The 17,280-nt window shown below is 43.4% G+C and overlaps 1 protein-coding gene across 1 annotated transcript in view; it reads right to left on the minus strand.

Annotated features, from left to right (window-relative positions):
- Window positions 1–17,280, minus strand: part of ELP3 (elongator acetyltransferase complex subunit 3) — a 113,306-nt gene that overhangs the window by 53,273 nt on the left and 42,753 nt on the right. The window contains exons 8-9 of the mRNA XM_054383687.1: window positions 13,477–13,638; window positions 8,731–8,857 (exon numbers count right to left, since the gene is read on the minus strand). Coding sequence (XP_054239662.1) covers window positions 8,731–8,857; window positions 13,477–13,638 — 289 coding nt within the window. The remainder of the gene's footprint in view (window positions 1–8,730; window positions 8,858–13,476; window positions 13,639–17,280) is intronic.

The raw sequence follows: 17,280 nt of genomic DNA on the forward strand, positions 1-17,280 counted from the left end.
CTCTACTGTAGCTTTAGCAGATGGGTTTTCTGAATGGGAGGCTCTTTTAAAGGTAGTGACTGTAATTATTGTAACGTTTATGGCTGGCATGCTGGAGGAAAACGTGTGTGAGGACAAAACACCAATTCACAAAGACAAAGGAAGCAATCCAAGGCCCGTAATCAATGCAGTTTTCCATACAGCCATGCAATTTATCATGTCCACCCTAACAGCACAGCGATATGGTACTGTTTCTACACAGTACAATGTAACATAGCAAAGATCACACTGCTACTGAACCCCCACCCTCTGCATCTGCTGCTTCAGACTGTCACACCTATCCAGGTTACACACAGATGCCCAAAAGATAAGGCATTATTAGTTTCACCTGTACTGTTCAAGTGATTCAGCTGTTCTGATGTACACTGTCACACTGAGGGCTCTGAAGATGCTGAGGGGACTGGAGCATCCCTCTGGCAAGGAAAGGCTGAGGGCAACCTGATCTAGTTGAGGATGCCCCTGCTTACTGCAGAGGGGCTTGGACTAGGTGACCTTTGGATCTAGTCCCTTCCAACCCAGACCATCCTATGATCCTACAATTCTATGATTCTATGACCTGGGGCTGTTTAGGCTGTGGAAGAGCAGAGTGAGAGGAGATCTTCTCAATGCTGATTAGAATCTGAAGGGTGAGGGGCAAGAGGATGGGGCCAGACTTTTTACAGTGGGACCAAGCAACATGACAAGAGGCACAAGCTGGAATCTAGGAGGTTTCATCTGAACGTGAAGAAACACTTTCCTGTGAGGATGCTGGAGCCCTGGTTGAGGATGCCCAGAGAGGTTGTGAAGTCTCATCTAGAGATATTACAAACCTGCCTGGACATGATTCTGGTCAATCTAAGTGAACTTACTTTAGCAAGGGGCTTGGGCTAGATGATCTCCATTGGTCCTTTCTAATCCCAACCATGCTGTGACTCTCATTCAACTTCTACTTCCTTCCTATGTTGCACATATCCAGAGAGAACTCTGACCTGCTTTACAGGAATCACATCCAGAGCTACAGCAAACTCATTCAGGAAGCAAACAGAAGTTATTTCCACACAGACACTGGAGAGGGAGAGCAGCTTTGTGCATACAATTCAACCATCTGCAGAAGTGGGCACACACTGGGGCTTTATCTACATATTTTATCTACTGAAATACAAGTGTAATTATCTGTGAAAATAGTTTCTAAAAATAGCCAGTTCCTTACTACCATGCTTCTCATTAACATAAGAATTACCATGGTGTTGGCCAGAGTTCATGAAACTATAACTTTCCAAAGTGAAGAGCTTTTTAGCCTTTATGTTTACTAAGACTCCAAGAGAAGCTCTACTAACTGGAGGACTGATCATTAAATACCACCTAATCTGCTTCTGTAAATGGGCCCATGAAAAGAAAAGAGACAAATTTTCAGAGGTAATGCTGGCTACCTGCCAGTAATAGTGTTTCAATGAGATATTTAGTAGGAGTTGAAAGGAAAATCATTTACCCCACTAAACATTTCAGAGCTGTATTTTAAAACACAGATAATTGTCTTCCCAAAAGAGTAAAAAAAAAAAAATCAATGTGGATCAGCAGTTTAATTGCCTTTTATTACAGTTATTAAAAGCTCCTGATAGAGGTGCAATATATTAGTTTCATTGTGAATTTCATCTCCCTGATAAAAATGAGAGGCCTCAGGAAAACTCTCTCCTTATTTACAGCTAAAAGTGATACAATGGTATTTAAAGTTTTACAACAACATCAAACACATTGCAAAAATTACCCACTGCATTACTTGATCAGTACTTTCCTGTCTTGTGTTCCACACACCCAAGAAGGCTGTAGCCCTCTGCATAACTTAAAACTGGGATCACAGATTCATCAGTCATGTCACTAAAATTAGCCTATTTCTGGGAAATGCTTATTTTGCAATTCTTTCAGAAAAAAAAAAATCCCTAGTCTGACACATGACTGTAAGGAAAGGAATTTTTACCAGACTAAATTAATTCAACGATTGCATTTTATTTTAAGAACAGAAGAATGGCTCTGCTGAATTGAGACAAAGATTTCTTCAATCTGATAGTTGTCTCCATTACTGAACATTAAATGGTCCTGTCTGTGCTTTTACCCTCAACATTTTATTTATACAAGACCTCAGATGGTCACAGTGAAGCCACAGGACCTCCTCAGGAATCTCTCCAAGGAAAATGAGCTTCTCAGCAACTAAAGGCCTCTAAGATGCTTCTGGGCAGCATCCATCAGCTCCCACATGCCTTCAGAGCTGGAGGGTCCTGCCAACAACTTGCTAGGACACTTGCCCCACACATGGATTTTCTAATATTCTGGCTCTCCTTCCTGTTTCTTGCCCTTTCTTCTGCTCCCCAGATTTGTTTCATCTTTAAAGTTGTTTGAGATGAGTGTAACATCCATCCCTCCCAGAGGACCAAGAGGAACAGCTACAGTAAACCTTGCTTAGGCAAAGACCATTAAAATAAAGGCAAACATAGCATGATGTTCTCCATTAATAAATATGTTACTAGCTTAGTGATATTTACTCAAGAGCAGATAAAGTTTGTTGATTATACTATTGCCACTCAGCGGCTCAGCAGAAACAGAACAAGGAATTACTAAGAGCGTCCTGGGAATTCTTTAGCCTCCTAAAGTTTTCCTTAAATCCGAAGTTCTGCTTGATAGCCCTGTTGGCAAGTGTGATTCATGAATCATCCCAAGCATTTACCCCTAGAGTCACCTCATCTCTCTCGTGCTACAACAGGGAAGCTGAGTGTTTATCGTGTTCCACAGAATGAGGTGTCTGCTCTGGTAACAATTCCATTATTCCCGCTGAGTCCTTGATTTATTCTAGCTATTATTCTAATTATTTTCTCCGACCACCTGCTACGTGAGGCATTGCAAATTGGTCTTATCTGTAAAGCTTGCATTTGCCAACAATAAGCAGCAGTGTGGGTACAGTACCTGACACTCCTGGCACAACCACATGGGTGGTAGGAGGAAGCAGAGCATCCCCCTCACAGCGTTTTCCCATATGTGGGATGGGGTAGAGAGAGCTGAAGTAGAAAGGAAATCCTCTGAGGCTATATAAAGAATCAATAATAGGTAAAAAAAGAGGTACTAAGAGGAAAGGACTGGAGAAGCAAAACTTAACCGGCACACAGGACTGGTACATCCACATTGTTTGAAAACAGGAATTGTAATAACCTTCATGAAGAAGGCTGGCAAAAAGCCACACACTTGCCATGTACTGCAAAAAGGACATTGAGGGGCTGGAGTGTGGCCAAAGAAGGGCAGCAGAGCTGGCAAAGGGCCTAGAGGTCAAGTCCTTTGAGGAGTGGCTGAGAAAACTGGGGTTGTTTAGCTTAGAGAAAAGGAGGTTCAGGGAAGATCTTCTCACTCACTTCCTGGAAGATGGCTGGAACAAGATGGGGGTCAGTCTCTTCTCTCAAGGAACAAGTGATAGGACAAGAAGTGTCCTTGAGGTGTGCCAGGGGCAGTTTAGGTTGGACATGAGGAACAATTTCTTCCCCCAAAGGATCATCAAGCACTGGAACAGGCTGCCCAGGGAAGTGTTGGGAGTCATCGTCCTTTAAGGGATTTAAAAGATGTGTAGATGTGGTAGTGAGGGCCATGGTTTAGTGATGAACTTGGCAGTGCTGGTTTAATAGTTGGCCTCGATGACCTTCCTACCAAAACACTTCTATGGTTTACTTGAAAAAAGAACATACATGTATATGTAATGAAAGATCTATCTAATATACCATCTATCTAATACACAATCTATCTAATATATCGATAAATTGTGGTTTTGGATAATTCTTAATAAAACTCTAGCAGTTCCTACACACAGACACACCCAACTTTGAAAACCTAAATATGCTTGTAAAAGAGTAATTGATGGGCATCCTAGCTGCTGGATGGAAGAGGCAGGAAACACTCTGCAATCAATAGGTCATAAGGGACAAAAGCAATGTTACTCTTGAAACTGTAATTACCTGTTCAACTTGAAGAAGCACCCAGTATTTTTAGTACACAGTCAGCACAATCAGCAAGTTATTATCTTCCCAGGAGAAGCCCCTGTATTTAATATATCAACTGGTAAGGAAGGCAAGGTGCTTAGACCTCCTTCTAAAGTCAGCTTGGTTCCTTTTTGTCCTACCTTTCCCTAGACAGAAAAGCATGTGGATAGAAAGGAGGTTAGAACCACAATAACTAAACCTATTTTCCCCAAACTTACACACAAAAATCAAAAGTATAAAGAATCCTTGAGATGCTGCAGGTGTCATTGTCCCAAAAAGTCAAAGAAGACAATGCACATTAGGAGAATACTGCATAAAAGAGCACAACTGCTGCTCATCAACAGCTTTACACTGTTCAAGAACACAACAGATGCTCTCCACTTGATTCCACCCTTTGCCCTCACATTAATTTTATGTAGTAGAAGTGTCTAAATATTTACAAGCATGGACTAACATTTATACAGCAGATCACATAAATCAGTTGGTTTAATAACTCCAAAACATGTTATAAAATTTTAAGCTAGGACCTAGAGAATATACTATCCAGCTGAATCTCCAGGAAAGAAGGAATCATTGCCTGCAGAATACTTATGTTCACCAGTGCAGGGCTCTGGGTTGTTTTTACCCTCAATTCTTTCCTATTTAAGACAAAAGATCTTTTCCAAATAAATTATAAAGCATTGAGAAAGGCAGAGGAGAAGGTAAAAGGAAGAGTATAGCTGTTTACCATTCCATCTTGAAATGTGTCACAGTGATCCACAACCTCTCTACTCTTGTTCCCCGCAGCTCCATTTTCTGAAAGGCACAGCAATCGCTCAGCCAGGCATCAGCTCCACAGCTGCCTCCTTCACACAGGTCTTTTTGTCTGCTGTCTAGTCTCAGATGGCAGTGAGGACCCTCTGCACCTCTCTAACACAGGCTTTTCTGATTCCTTCTTCTCTCCTTTCCCATACTTTCTTCTCTTTAAAACAACACAGGTCTAATCCTTCTCCACATCAATGTGATCTGTCACCTCTTCCCCACCAGCCCATATACCCAGCTCCCATTTTTCTTCCTGCAGCATTCACATTCATCCTCCACACTTATTACTCATCCTCCAACTCCTCATCTATATGTTCACTGGCATCAACTCTTCGTTTGATCTGAGTCCTACTTCAAATTTCTGAACTCATTAGCAGGGCTGTCACTGAGCTGGTCTTCATCCCATCAGCCTCTCTGTATTCTTGAATTCTCCCTTTATACTCAGGTCTGGTATTTTTTCCTTACCTCTCTTAGCATTTCTTTCCCTTGCTCTGCAACTAGCCTGTTTTACCAATTCCAGCTCTTGAACAAAAAATTCTGATGTTCTCCTAACTATCCCTTTCCTAACTTGAAAATTTTCTTCATTCTCTTTGGGTCTAATTCTCATTTACTATCAATTTTCCCATCCATACCCACCACAAATTCCCTCCTGCCATGTGCCATAGCTGGCCCACCATCAAAATTGGTTTCTCCAGCTCCTAAACCCAAGACACTTCTCCGGAAGACACAGACTAAATTTAGGCCAGTGTCTTTTCAGTGGTGCCCAGCAACAGGACAAAAGACAACAGGTACAAGATGGAACACAGCAAGTTCCACCTGAACATAAGGAAAAACTTCTTTCCTGTGAGGTTGCCAGAGCTCTGGACCAGGCTGCCCAGAGAGGTTGTGGAGTCTTCTTCTCTGGAGACATTCCAAACCTGGCTGGCCACAATTCTGTACAACCTGCTCTAGGTGACCCTGCTTTGGCAGGGGACTTGGACTAGACGATCTCCAGAGTTCCCTTCCAAGCCCTACCATTTTGTGAGTCTGAATCTGGTAGATTTCTGTGCAAGATCAGGTTAGATGTTTTCTGGCACTAAAAAGTTATCAATACAGTGGGATATATTGATCAGAAGCACAGGAAGAAAGCAATGGTTTAGCCTGGTACACTGCAAACAGGCACATCTAGAGAGAAGCAATCGAAGATGTAGCTGTACTGTACATGAAGGAAATTCTGAAACCTGCAGTAGGTGTTTTTCTAAGACATTTTGTGCAGAGTTCCTTGAGTTCTTCATAAAATTAATATAGCACTCAGGATATTACGTTCTCAAGAGTGCATCCCAGGATGCATTAAGGAAAGTGTGTTCATCAGGTCCAGGGAGGTTCTCCCCCTCTATTCTGCCTTGGTGACATCACACCTGGAATACTGTGTCAAGTTTTGGCCTCCCCAACACAAGAGAGACAGGGATCTACTGGAGACAGTCCAATGGAGAGCAGCAAGGATGATTAAGGGACCTGAACATCTCTCCTATGAAGAAAGACTGAGAGAACTGGGGCTGTTTAGTCTGAGAAGAGAAAGGTGCAAGGGGATTTTAGCAACATCTATGAATACCTGAGGGGTGGGTGTCAAGATGAAGGTGATGGTCTGTTTTTTGGTGGTGCCCAGTGATAGGACAAGGAACAACAGGTACAAGCTAGAACAAAGGATGTTCAACCTCAACATGAGGAGAAACTTCTTTATGGTGAGGGTGACAGAGCACTGGAACAGGCTGCCCAGAGAGGCTGTGGAGTCTCCTCTTCTGGAGACTTTCAAAACTTGCCTGGATGCTTCCTGTGCAGCCTGCCCTAGTGATCCTGCTTTGTCAGGGAGGTTGAACTCAATGATCTCTGGAGGTCCCTTCCAACCTTTAACATTCTGTGGTTCTGTGATTCTGTTCATATGGCAAAGCAAGAGGCTAGAGCAAAGTCATGTGTGCAAAACTAGAGATTAAAATCAGTGAGAGTGCTCAAAGTTACCCCAAAACTTCTGCCCCAGACTCTGTTTTTCCCATATTACTACATTATTATCACGATGCTGAAGAAGGTAGAGAGTGCACATCACATTAGCTGTGCTTCCATAATCACCAGTGAAGAAGGGTACAGCAAAATCTGACGTCTTACTCAATATCTCATGAAGCTGCAGCTGTAGTTTTGTGTTCTTTACAGGCCTGTCACTAGTGAAGTTGTCTTAGGTTGGAGACAATTTGTGGTGGAAAAAAAGCAATACTGACAAAAAGATCTGAAGAGCTAACCTTGGGTAAGACCCAGAAATGAGGAGACAGTAATCTAAAGTATTTTCACAATGTAAAACTGAAGAGGGAGGATTAAGGCAGAATTACAAGCCTCTGTAGGAAGTCTTTAGTGATTATTTTTCTTTGCTGCTTATTCATGGTAAACGATTTTTCCACTGTCAGAGCTGGAGTTGCTCCTGTTCCACTGGAGGAGAACTGAGGAGTCCGTTTAAAATGTTTATATTCAGGGAATGCTGAGCTGCCTCCAGTTTCTGCAGGCCAGCAGGCTCACCTCCTTGTTAGGGGAAGGGGTAATGCCGTGCTGTATTTTGTCCATTTATTACGGATGATTTCTGCAGAAACAGAAAACCAAGTTTTCAAGAAGAGGAGACAGAAAATGCTGTGAGAGGGGGGATTAAAAGAAAGCTGGGAGATTTGTTGAGTGATAAAATAGAGCAGAGAAGGTCAACTGGTTTACAGAATCCCAGCAAGGTGGAGGTTGGAAGGGTTACGCACACCAGGTAGCCCAGGATTGCAATGTCCAGGTGGGTTTGGAATCTGCATAACATCGCTGGGCAGCCTGCTCCAGGGCTGCAGCAGCCTCACAGGAAAGTTCTTCCTCACACTCAGATGGAAACTCCTGGGTTCGAGTTTGTGCACATTGCCCCTTGTCCTGTCATAGGACACCACTGAAAAGAGTCTTGCCTCATCTGTTGGACCCCTGCCCTTTAGTTATTGATAACCACTGAAAAGATCCCCTCTCAGTCTGCTCTTCTCTGGGCTAAACATTCCCACATCTCTCATCCATTCCTCATCAGAAAGATGCTCCAATCTCCTCAGCATCTTCATAGCCTCTCCTGGACTTGCTCTGGTAGCTCCCTGTCTCAAACTGGGGAACCCAAAACTGCACCCACAACTCCAGATGTGGCCTGACTAATGCAGAGTAGAGAGGGAGGACAATCTCCCTTGACTCTGTGGTCATACTTTGCTGAATGCACTTCTGAATACCTGTGTCATGACTGTAATTTCTGTACTATTTTAAAAGATTAGCAATTTTTGTTAAAAAAGTAACAAAAATATAAAATAAATCTACCACACTAGTAGATAAAAGTGTTCAATTCTCTATGCTGTTTACCATTTGCTCTTCATTCCTTCACTTCCATTTTTCTCGAAATAATTTTGCGTTTCCTTCCACATCATTGATAAAGATATTGAACAGCAGTCAGCCAAGAACAGATATGCTCTATAATACACCTATACACTCTACTCTGCAATTAATTACCTTTCAGATAGTATGCTTTTAACTTTCAATCACATATTATCCTAAATTCAAGGAAAAAAAGCCACTTTGGAAAAAAAGTAAAAGGCCTAGTTAATATCGGAAGAGCTATATTCCACTGAGACCTGAGTGACTCAGGCTTTCATGAGGCAAAGATACAATTTTCTGGATGAAGTAGTTCAACAAATCTTTCTCACCCTCCACCTTCCAAAATGAATTTTGAATTATTTGTCCTTAAGAAAATTCTGGCCTGGATCCTAACTAATAGCTGAGCTAATAAAGAGAAGTAGCGTTAGATTTAAAAAAAAAAGGAAAAAAAAAAAAAGCAGGAACACACCAGAAATTTTGGGTTATTTCAAGCCATACTCACAACAAACTGGTCCATGTCCCTTTCAAGGCCCATGTTTGGTAGATCAGGCATCATGTGTGCCACCACTTTAAACCCGGCGTCCTTGGCTAAGTGAAAGGATTCACACACAGCCTTCACAGTGTGACCTCTGGCAAAGAGAGAGAAGAGATTCAGGATTACACAGAAGAAGACACAATGTGACACCTTTAATTGAGAAGGAAGTGAGAAGGGTTGAGATTGAACCATGGCTACTAATAAACTACTCTAGGGGCTTCAAGTAGTCTAGTTTACTACTTCTACACCAAGGATGTCATATATCTTGACTTCAGTAAAGCTTTTGATACTGTCTCCCATAACGTCCTCATAGAAAAGCTCAGGAGATGTGGCAGAGATGGCTGGTCAGTGAGGTGGATTGAAAAATGGCTCCACAACAGAGTTCAGAGGGTTGTCATCAGTGGCACAGAGTCAACTTGGAGGCCTGTGGCAAGTGGTGTCCCCTAAGGATCAGTACTGGGTCCAGTTTTGTTCAACATCTTTATCAACGACCTGGCTGAGGGCATTGAGAGCACCCTCAGCAAGTTCCTGATGATACAAAACTGGGGGGGATTGGCTGACACCCCTCAGGCTGTGCAGCCATCCAACATGACCTGGATAGGCTGGAGAGCTGGGTGCAGGCAAACCTCATGAAGTGTAATAAGGACAAGTGCAGGGTCCTACATCTGAGGAGGAATAACAACACACACCAGTATAGGTTAGGGGCTGCCCTGCTGGAAAGCAGCTCCACAGAGAAAGACCTTGGAGTGCTGGGGGACAGCAAGTTCTCCATGGGACAACAATGTGCTCTTGTGGCCAAGAGAGTCAATGGGATCCTGGGATGCATCAAGAAAGCTGTGTCCAGCAGGGCTAGGGAAGTTCTTCTACCTCTCTACTCTGCCCTGTGTCCAGTTTGGGGCTCCCCAGTTCAAGAGAGACAGAGACCTGCTGGAGGGAATCCAGCAGAGAGCCACAAGGATGCTTAGGGGACTTGAGCATCTCCCCTGTGAAGAGAGACTGAGAGCCCTGGGGCTGTTTAATCTGGAGAAGAGAAGACTGAGAGGGGATCTGATCAATGTCTATCAATATCTGGGGGGTGGGTGTCAAGTGGAGGGGGCCAGGCTGTTTTGGGTGGTTCACAGTGGTAAGACAAGGAACAATGGGTTCAGACTTGAACATAGAAGATTTCAGCTCAACATGAGAAGAAACTTCTTTACAGTGAGGGTGACAGAGCCCTGGAACAGGCTCCCAGGGGGGTTGTGGAGTCTCCTTCTCTGGAGACTTTCAAAACCCACCTGGATGCGTTCCTGTGCGGACTATCCTAGGTGATCCTGCTCTGGCAGGGGGGTTGGACCTGATGATCTCTAGAGGTCCCTTCCAACCTCTGATATACTGCGATACTGTGAAGGCTTGCAGCTATTCAAATCATTGCCTGAGAAACCTCTGGAAAGCTGCTGAAATTCAATTGGCTAAGTTATGACACAAGCTGACGCCACAGCACAAGCTAGGACACACTGCACTGAAAGCTGTGTGTAATCAAACTGAAGTACAACCAGAAATGAAAGCAACAGAAGAGGACAAGATGGGTAAAATCAGTAAAATCAGCTTGCTAGAAAAATCACAGAGCTACAGGCTTGCCAAACTCTTGGGTACTCCTTTTAGAGAAACACAAACTCTTCCCAACTTGAGAGGTGCCAAACCTCCAAAACACAGGTTACATCAGGACTATTGAAGGATTTCATGTTCTTCTCCACCAACATCAAACCAAACTAACTCAGACTTTCTCTGCAGGAGAGACTAGGAGCCCCAAAAATGGCAGGAACAAAGATTGAATCCCACATAAATCATGAACCACAAGCACACTCCTCTTCCCTTCCACCTCCACGGCTCAGGATCCACCTTCTGTCTCCACAATAGCAATCACTCTCACTGCAGACAGCTACTAGGCGGTAGCTGTGACCATCACATGTGATCAATATTCACCAAGTCTTTGCTCTTCCCCAACTGGGAGGGTTCTTGCTGATAATTCTGGAAATTTCCATCCTCTCAGTATCTGCTACATTCTCCCCTCTCCAGTCCCCATTTTATTCCCATCACACTTTCACACCAATTCACCCCATCTTTTGGCATTCCTTTCCAACAGGTTAGCTCAGCAGATGACTTTTCTCCTCCATAATCCTTTGGATGGAAACCTCATGTCATCTGGGCTTCTTTACATCTCAGCTTTCTGCCAAGACCTAATGTCAACCAAACCAAACAGCTACTTACCTTGTTTTAAGGACCATTTCCTTCCTCCCTCCTGGAAGATTCCACCTCCGTTCGATGTCTACATGTACTTTTCTGACTATAGTTTTATTTATTATTATTTTTCAGAAGTATTACGGTGTTTTTCTGAGACTGTTCAAGGACAGTATTACTCAAGACCTTGAGTAGCCTGAGGGAAGCAAATGGAGACTTGCTTCATAAATAAAAATTATTTTCTTATTAGAAGTGGAATTTGAGCTGCATCAATAACTTGATTATTTGATGCCTAGATCTGTTCTTGAATATTTTTCTGCCTCACAGCCAGCAAAAGCACTCAAAAACCTCACTAATGACTTATGGAATATAATAGAAAGTAATTTCCAAACAGTTAGCCTAATTGGTTGTAATCTGACATTTTGCTACAAGCAAAATATTAAAAGTATAAAGTCAAAACACATCCCCCACAAAGTAGAACAGCAGCAAAATGAGGTCATTTCAAAGGAAAGAGAAACTTAAATCACTCTTCTCTACAAGTACATTCCAATTCATTGTTCTAAAAAGGTTAAGGGAGCTATTTGGATCAACAGCCTGCATTCTCCCCACTCTGAGACAGCTTGCAGCAAAGCCTTAGAGGAATTCTGCAAGCAGCTTTGAAAAGTACCAAAAAAAATTTTTAAACTATCATTCTATACAGGATTAATTCTGACCAAATCAAGTCAGGATACTACTACACTGCTCTTCTGATTCACTAGCAGGAAAGCAAGGGTTCATCAGCAAACAGACAAGACAAAAGTGACATAGAGCTTTGAATGACTTATGGCACCAGCTCTGATGTGACAGACAAAACTGGAGGAAAACTGAAGATGACTGAAGTGAGAGCTGACGTTTTAAAGTTCCCCCTCCGATAAAGACACCTTCAAAAGATTTTAGCTGTAAAGGAGATTTAAAAAGCTGAAGAGAAATTAATTAAGTTTACAATGTGTCAGAACTAACTGTAAATGAATACATCTAGTAAAGAGTGAGATCTAGTGATGTTCCTTAGCATAGATCTTTTCCTCTGGAAAGCTCTGACATCTAGAGGAGGGAAGAACCACCTATAATACTAGCTCTTAACTCCTGAACTACTCAATAAATATATTTTCCTGCCTACTGAGACCTGGAGCCTGACCATTGCATAGCAGTGACATCCTGCCCTTCCGTGCACCAGCAATACTACAGCTAAACCCACAGGAGAAAACTCATTGTGGATTCTTTAAGTCTGTAAAAGAAAATGTCCAACATATTCAAGTTTTGCACTACTGCCTTTAAGGTAGGTATTAACAAGAATTTGCTTTGCTTATTGAACCATAATCTCTCTGTCATTACCTTTGATTAGGGTTATTAACCATCTTTGGTGGGTGACTGGAATATACAATAAGAATGAAAGCAAGTTGTATGAGTGGCAAGAGTAGGAGAAAAAAAAAACAAACGAGAAAAATCACTCCTTTCAAAATCTCAACAGAACTATCAGACTTGCAATAAATAAAAGAGATTGGCTTACTTGCCTCCAAGGGGTAGGATGAGCTATGTATTGTGCACTCTCCTACGTAGGACAACTGTTCTTTTGGCCACAGGTCCAAGATGACAAGGAATAAATCACAGGCCTCTTGTGAATATATTTTGCAGTCCCTAGAGATACTCTATGCCTAGAATGACTGCGGTTAATCTATCAACAAGCGTTGCTTCTGGCTACGCCTCACGCTCTGTGCCTGCCAGTCTCTCCCAGTACTAAGCAGAAAAAGGGAGCTGGTGTAGAGAAGATGCTGTTTGCTATTTCCCAATAAATTATACTGCACTGGATTTACTCAACATCTGCTTCACAAAACTCCCCAGAAGGAGGCTGGAGTGAGCTGGAGGTCAGTCTCTACTCCCAGGCAACAAGTGACAGGACAAGAGAAAACAGCCCCAAGCTGTGCCAGGGGAGTTCAGGTTGGACATTTGGAATAATTTCTTCTCCAAAAGGGTTGCCAAGCCCTGTACCAGGCTGCCCAGGGAAGTGGTGGAGTCAACACTTGCAGAAAGATTTAAAAGCCTTGGAGATGTGGTGCTGAAGGGCATGGTCTGGTGATGATCTGGCAGTGCTGGGTTAATGGCTGGACCTTGAAGGCATTTTCCAACCTAAACAATTCTATGATCTATGTTTTATTTACAATGCAATAAAAAGAGAGGTGTACAATACAGGAAAAGAAACTAAGCTTAAAGTTAACCATCCCAAAAACCTCTGTTTTCTCAAGTCCTAGTCTACACAGTATCACAAAGACATTCATGAAGCCAGTGCAGTTTACTAGTTTTTTTCAACAGACACAGCCACACAAGAAAGAAAACAAAGCAGAACGTTTCAACACTCCATGTTAAAGCAAGCAAAAAGGTCAAGATATGCTATTCAAGAGTATTCCGTGAAATACACAGCAAGCAGCCGAGCTCAGCTTCTCTGTGAAGCATCCTTCTCACCTGTTGGTGTCCCTGGCCACGTCCTCATAGACGCTCTGCACCCCGATCTCCAGCCTGGTGCAGCCATAGGACAACATGTCACTTAAATGCCGCTTCAGGCAGTAATCCGGCCTGGTCTCTATCGTTATCCCAATGCATTTTGTCAGGCTTCGTTCGGAATACCTGCAAAACAAATGCCTCCATTAAAATTGTGAAGGTAACTTCTGAAGACCTTTCAACATAGAATCATCTAGGCTGGGAAAGATCCAGAGAGACAGGGATCTGCTGGAGAGAGTCTAGCAGAGAGCCACAAGGATGATTAGGGTACTTGAGCATCTCCCCTGTGAAGAGACACTGAGAGCCCTGGGGCTGTTAGGTCTTGAGAAGACTGAAAGGGGATCTCATCAATGTCTATAAATATCTGAGGGGTGGGTGTCAAGTGGAGGGGGCCAGGCTCTTTTCAGAGGTGCACAGTAATAAGACAGGTTCGAGCTTGAACATAGATGATTTCACCTCAACATAAGGAGAAACTTCTTCAGAGTGAGGGTGACAGAGCACTGGAACAGGCTGCCCAGTGAGGCTGTGGAGTCTCCTTCTCTGGAGACTTTCAAAACCCACCTGGATGTATTCCTGTGCAGCCTACTGTAGGTGATCCTGCTTTGGCAGGGTGATTGGACTTGATGATCACTGAAGGTCCCTTCCAACCTCTAATGTTCTGTGATTCTAAGATCTACGAGTCCTACCAAGAACCTAACATCACCAAGTATGCTGCTGCTAAACCACATCTATGTGTCTTTTAAATACCTCCAGGGATGCTGACTTCACCACTTCCCTGGGGAGCCTGGTCCAGGGCTTGACAACCCTGTTCATGAAGAAATTGTTCCTCGTGTCCAACCTAAACCCCTCTGGCACAACTTGAGGTTGTTTCCTCTTGTCCTATTGCTTGTTACCTGGGAGAAGAGACTGACCCCCACCTCATTCCAATCTCATTTCAGGGCCTTGTAGAGAGGGAACAGGTCTCCCCTGAGTCTCCTCTTCCCCAGGCTGAACAATCCTGTTCCATCAGCCACACCTCACAAGACTTGTGCTCTAGATCCTGCACCAGCTTCACTGCCCTTCCTTGGACATGCCCCAGCACCTCAAAAATCTTTCTAGGAAGTGAAGAAGCTAAAACAGAACCCAAAATTCAAGGTGTGGCCTCATCAGTGCTGAGTAGAGGGGGACGGTCACCTCTCTAGTCCTGCTGGCCACACTACTGTTGATCCAAGCCAGGATGCTCTTGGCCTTCGTGACCACCTGGGCACACACTGGCTCATATTCACTTGGCTGTTGACCAGCACTCCCAAGTCCTTTTCCACTGGGCAGTTTCCAGCCACTCTTCTCCAAGCCAGGAACATTCATGGGGTTGTGGTGACCCAAGTGCAGGACCCAGCACTTGGTCTTGTTGACCCTCACCCCATTGATCCAGTCTGTCCAGCTGTCTCTGCAGAGCTTCCCTACCCTCAAAGAGCTCAAAACTCCCATCCAACTTGGTGTCATCTGCAAACTTACTGGAGCTGCCCTTGATCTCATCCAGATCATCAATGAAGATACTGAACATAACTGGCCCCAATACTGAGCCCTGGGGAACACCCCTTGTCACTGTCTGCAAACAGGATTTAGCTCCATTCCCCACCACTCTTTGTCCTGGCCATCCAGCTAGTTCTTAGCAAAGCATCCACCCATCCAACATCTTTCAGGAGAGAGTTTTTATGTTACCAGCAGAATTACAATCCAGTTTAAAACCCTCAGCAGCCTGGGGGCCCTTAACTTCACAGCAGTGCATGGATAAAAAGATACACAAGCATGCACACTCATAAAAGTCAGGGGGTTGTTCTGCATGGTCAAGAGCTGCACTGGGGGAGTGTTGCAGGGCTCTTCTAAACAGTACTGTGAGAAACACACTCCTATAGCAACTGAGCCTTCAGAACTCCTTTTCTGGAAACAAAGACTGGGCAAGAGGGAGAGTCAGAGTAGGGAATGAGAATCATGTTTGGTTTTGGGACAAACCCAAGGGAGCCTGAGCACTTAATGCTCTTCAGACATGGATGACAATATGAAACCTCACGTTAGGGAGAGTTTGGTATGGTCAGTACAATTGATTTTGATGGTGTACAGATAAATTGCAGAGTCTGGGACAAGATCCAGGTGCATTCTCCCAACAAAACATACAGGATTGTCCATGAAAAGCTCCACAAATCACTGCCTTTTGTGAGCAAGCAGCATATTCACAACTTCATTGAAGCCTAATGCTGAAACATAATTCATTCTTACCCTTTCCACCCTTCCTCTCCCATTTATCACTGGATGTCTAGCAAAGATTAATTATTCCAGATAGCAGAAAAATCCACTACTGATGACAAAAGGTAAGATTCTGAGCTATGAGAGAATAAAACAAAAGAAAAAAGGAATCCAAATCAGCCTTGATTCAGCCTTCCATAAAAGGAAACCATCAATCACCATAATCTCCACTACCACCAGCAAGGATAACACTCCTTTCCATAGAGGAATCTTCTGTCTTGACCATCTTTCCTGCAGAATATGGTGATTGTATAACAGAGGACTGCAGCACAGGAGAAAAGGAAACTTCTTCTGAAACCATTTGAAACTGCAGAGATAATCTGGATAATTCCCAAATTGGGATGAGAGCAGCATTGACAAGCACTGCTTGAGAGGAGAATCAGTCTCTTTAATGGTTCCAAATGATGAAGACCTCAGTCAATATTAAATGTTACCGAAAAGAGGACACCTTGAATGAGAGAGAGAAGCTATGCTGGTACCTGAAAAAAAAATAGTGAACACTGAAATCACCAGGATGACTAACTTCAGCTCTTTATTAGGTGTTCTACAAAGATTAATTTCCCAATTTCCAGCTCCACATAGTTGGAAACCTCTGAATCAAAATAAAGTTCCAGAGCCTACCTTAAAGCATGATGGAGGTCCAATGTGGGGAAAAAAAAAAAAAATCTCCAAAATGTCCCTAAAATAGCCCGAAAGAAACCCCAGAAAAAAGCCTCAAAATGGCTCAAACTCACAAGGAAAAAGGTTAACTCCCTTCAAACTGTTAAAAACTAATTGTTAATTCATAGAATCACTTCGGTTGGAAAAGCCCTTTAAGATCAAATCCAACCATCAACTTGGCACTGCCAGGTCACCACTAAACCATGTGTCTCAGTAACACATCCCCAGTTTTTCAGTCCCTCCATGGATGGAGACACCACCACTGCCCTGGGCAGCCTGTCCATCCTAAATCTCCCATGGTACAACTTGAGGCAATTTCCTCTTGCCCTATCAACTGTTACTTGGGAGAAAAGACCAACACCTACATTGCTCCAACCTTTCAGGGAGTTTAGAGAGCAAGAAGGTCACCCTTAACCTCTTGGCTAAACAACCCCAGCTCCCTCAGCTGCTCCTCACAAGACTCAGGCTCTAGACCCTTCAGTGGCTTCATTCCCTTTCTTTGGACACGTTCCTGTGCCTCAATGTCCTTTTTAGAGTGAGTGACTCAAAAAGTAATCCAGTATTCCAGGTGTGACCTCACAAGTGCCAAGTAAGGCATATAAAACTCAAGATATTTAAGGAATAGGCTGTAATGGCTATCAAAATAAGCATGTTTAAAAAAACCAACCAAAACCAACAAAAAACAAATGAAGCATTTCAAAGTCTGTGGCTCACTCATAGAATCAAGAAGGCTGGAAGAGACCTCAAAGATCATCGAGTCCAACCTGTCACCCTACACCTCATGCCTATCTAAACCATGGCACCAAGTGCCACATCCAATCCCCT

Source organism: Indicator indicator, chromosome 9, assembly GCF_027791375.1.
Source record: "Indicator indicator isolate 239-I01 chromosome 9, UM_Iind_1.1, whole genome shotgun sequence".
NCBI lineage: Eukaryota > Metazoa > Chordata > Aves > Piciformes > Indicatoridae > Indicator > Indicator indicator.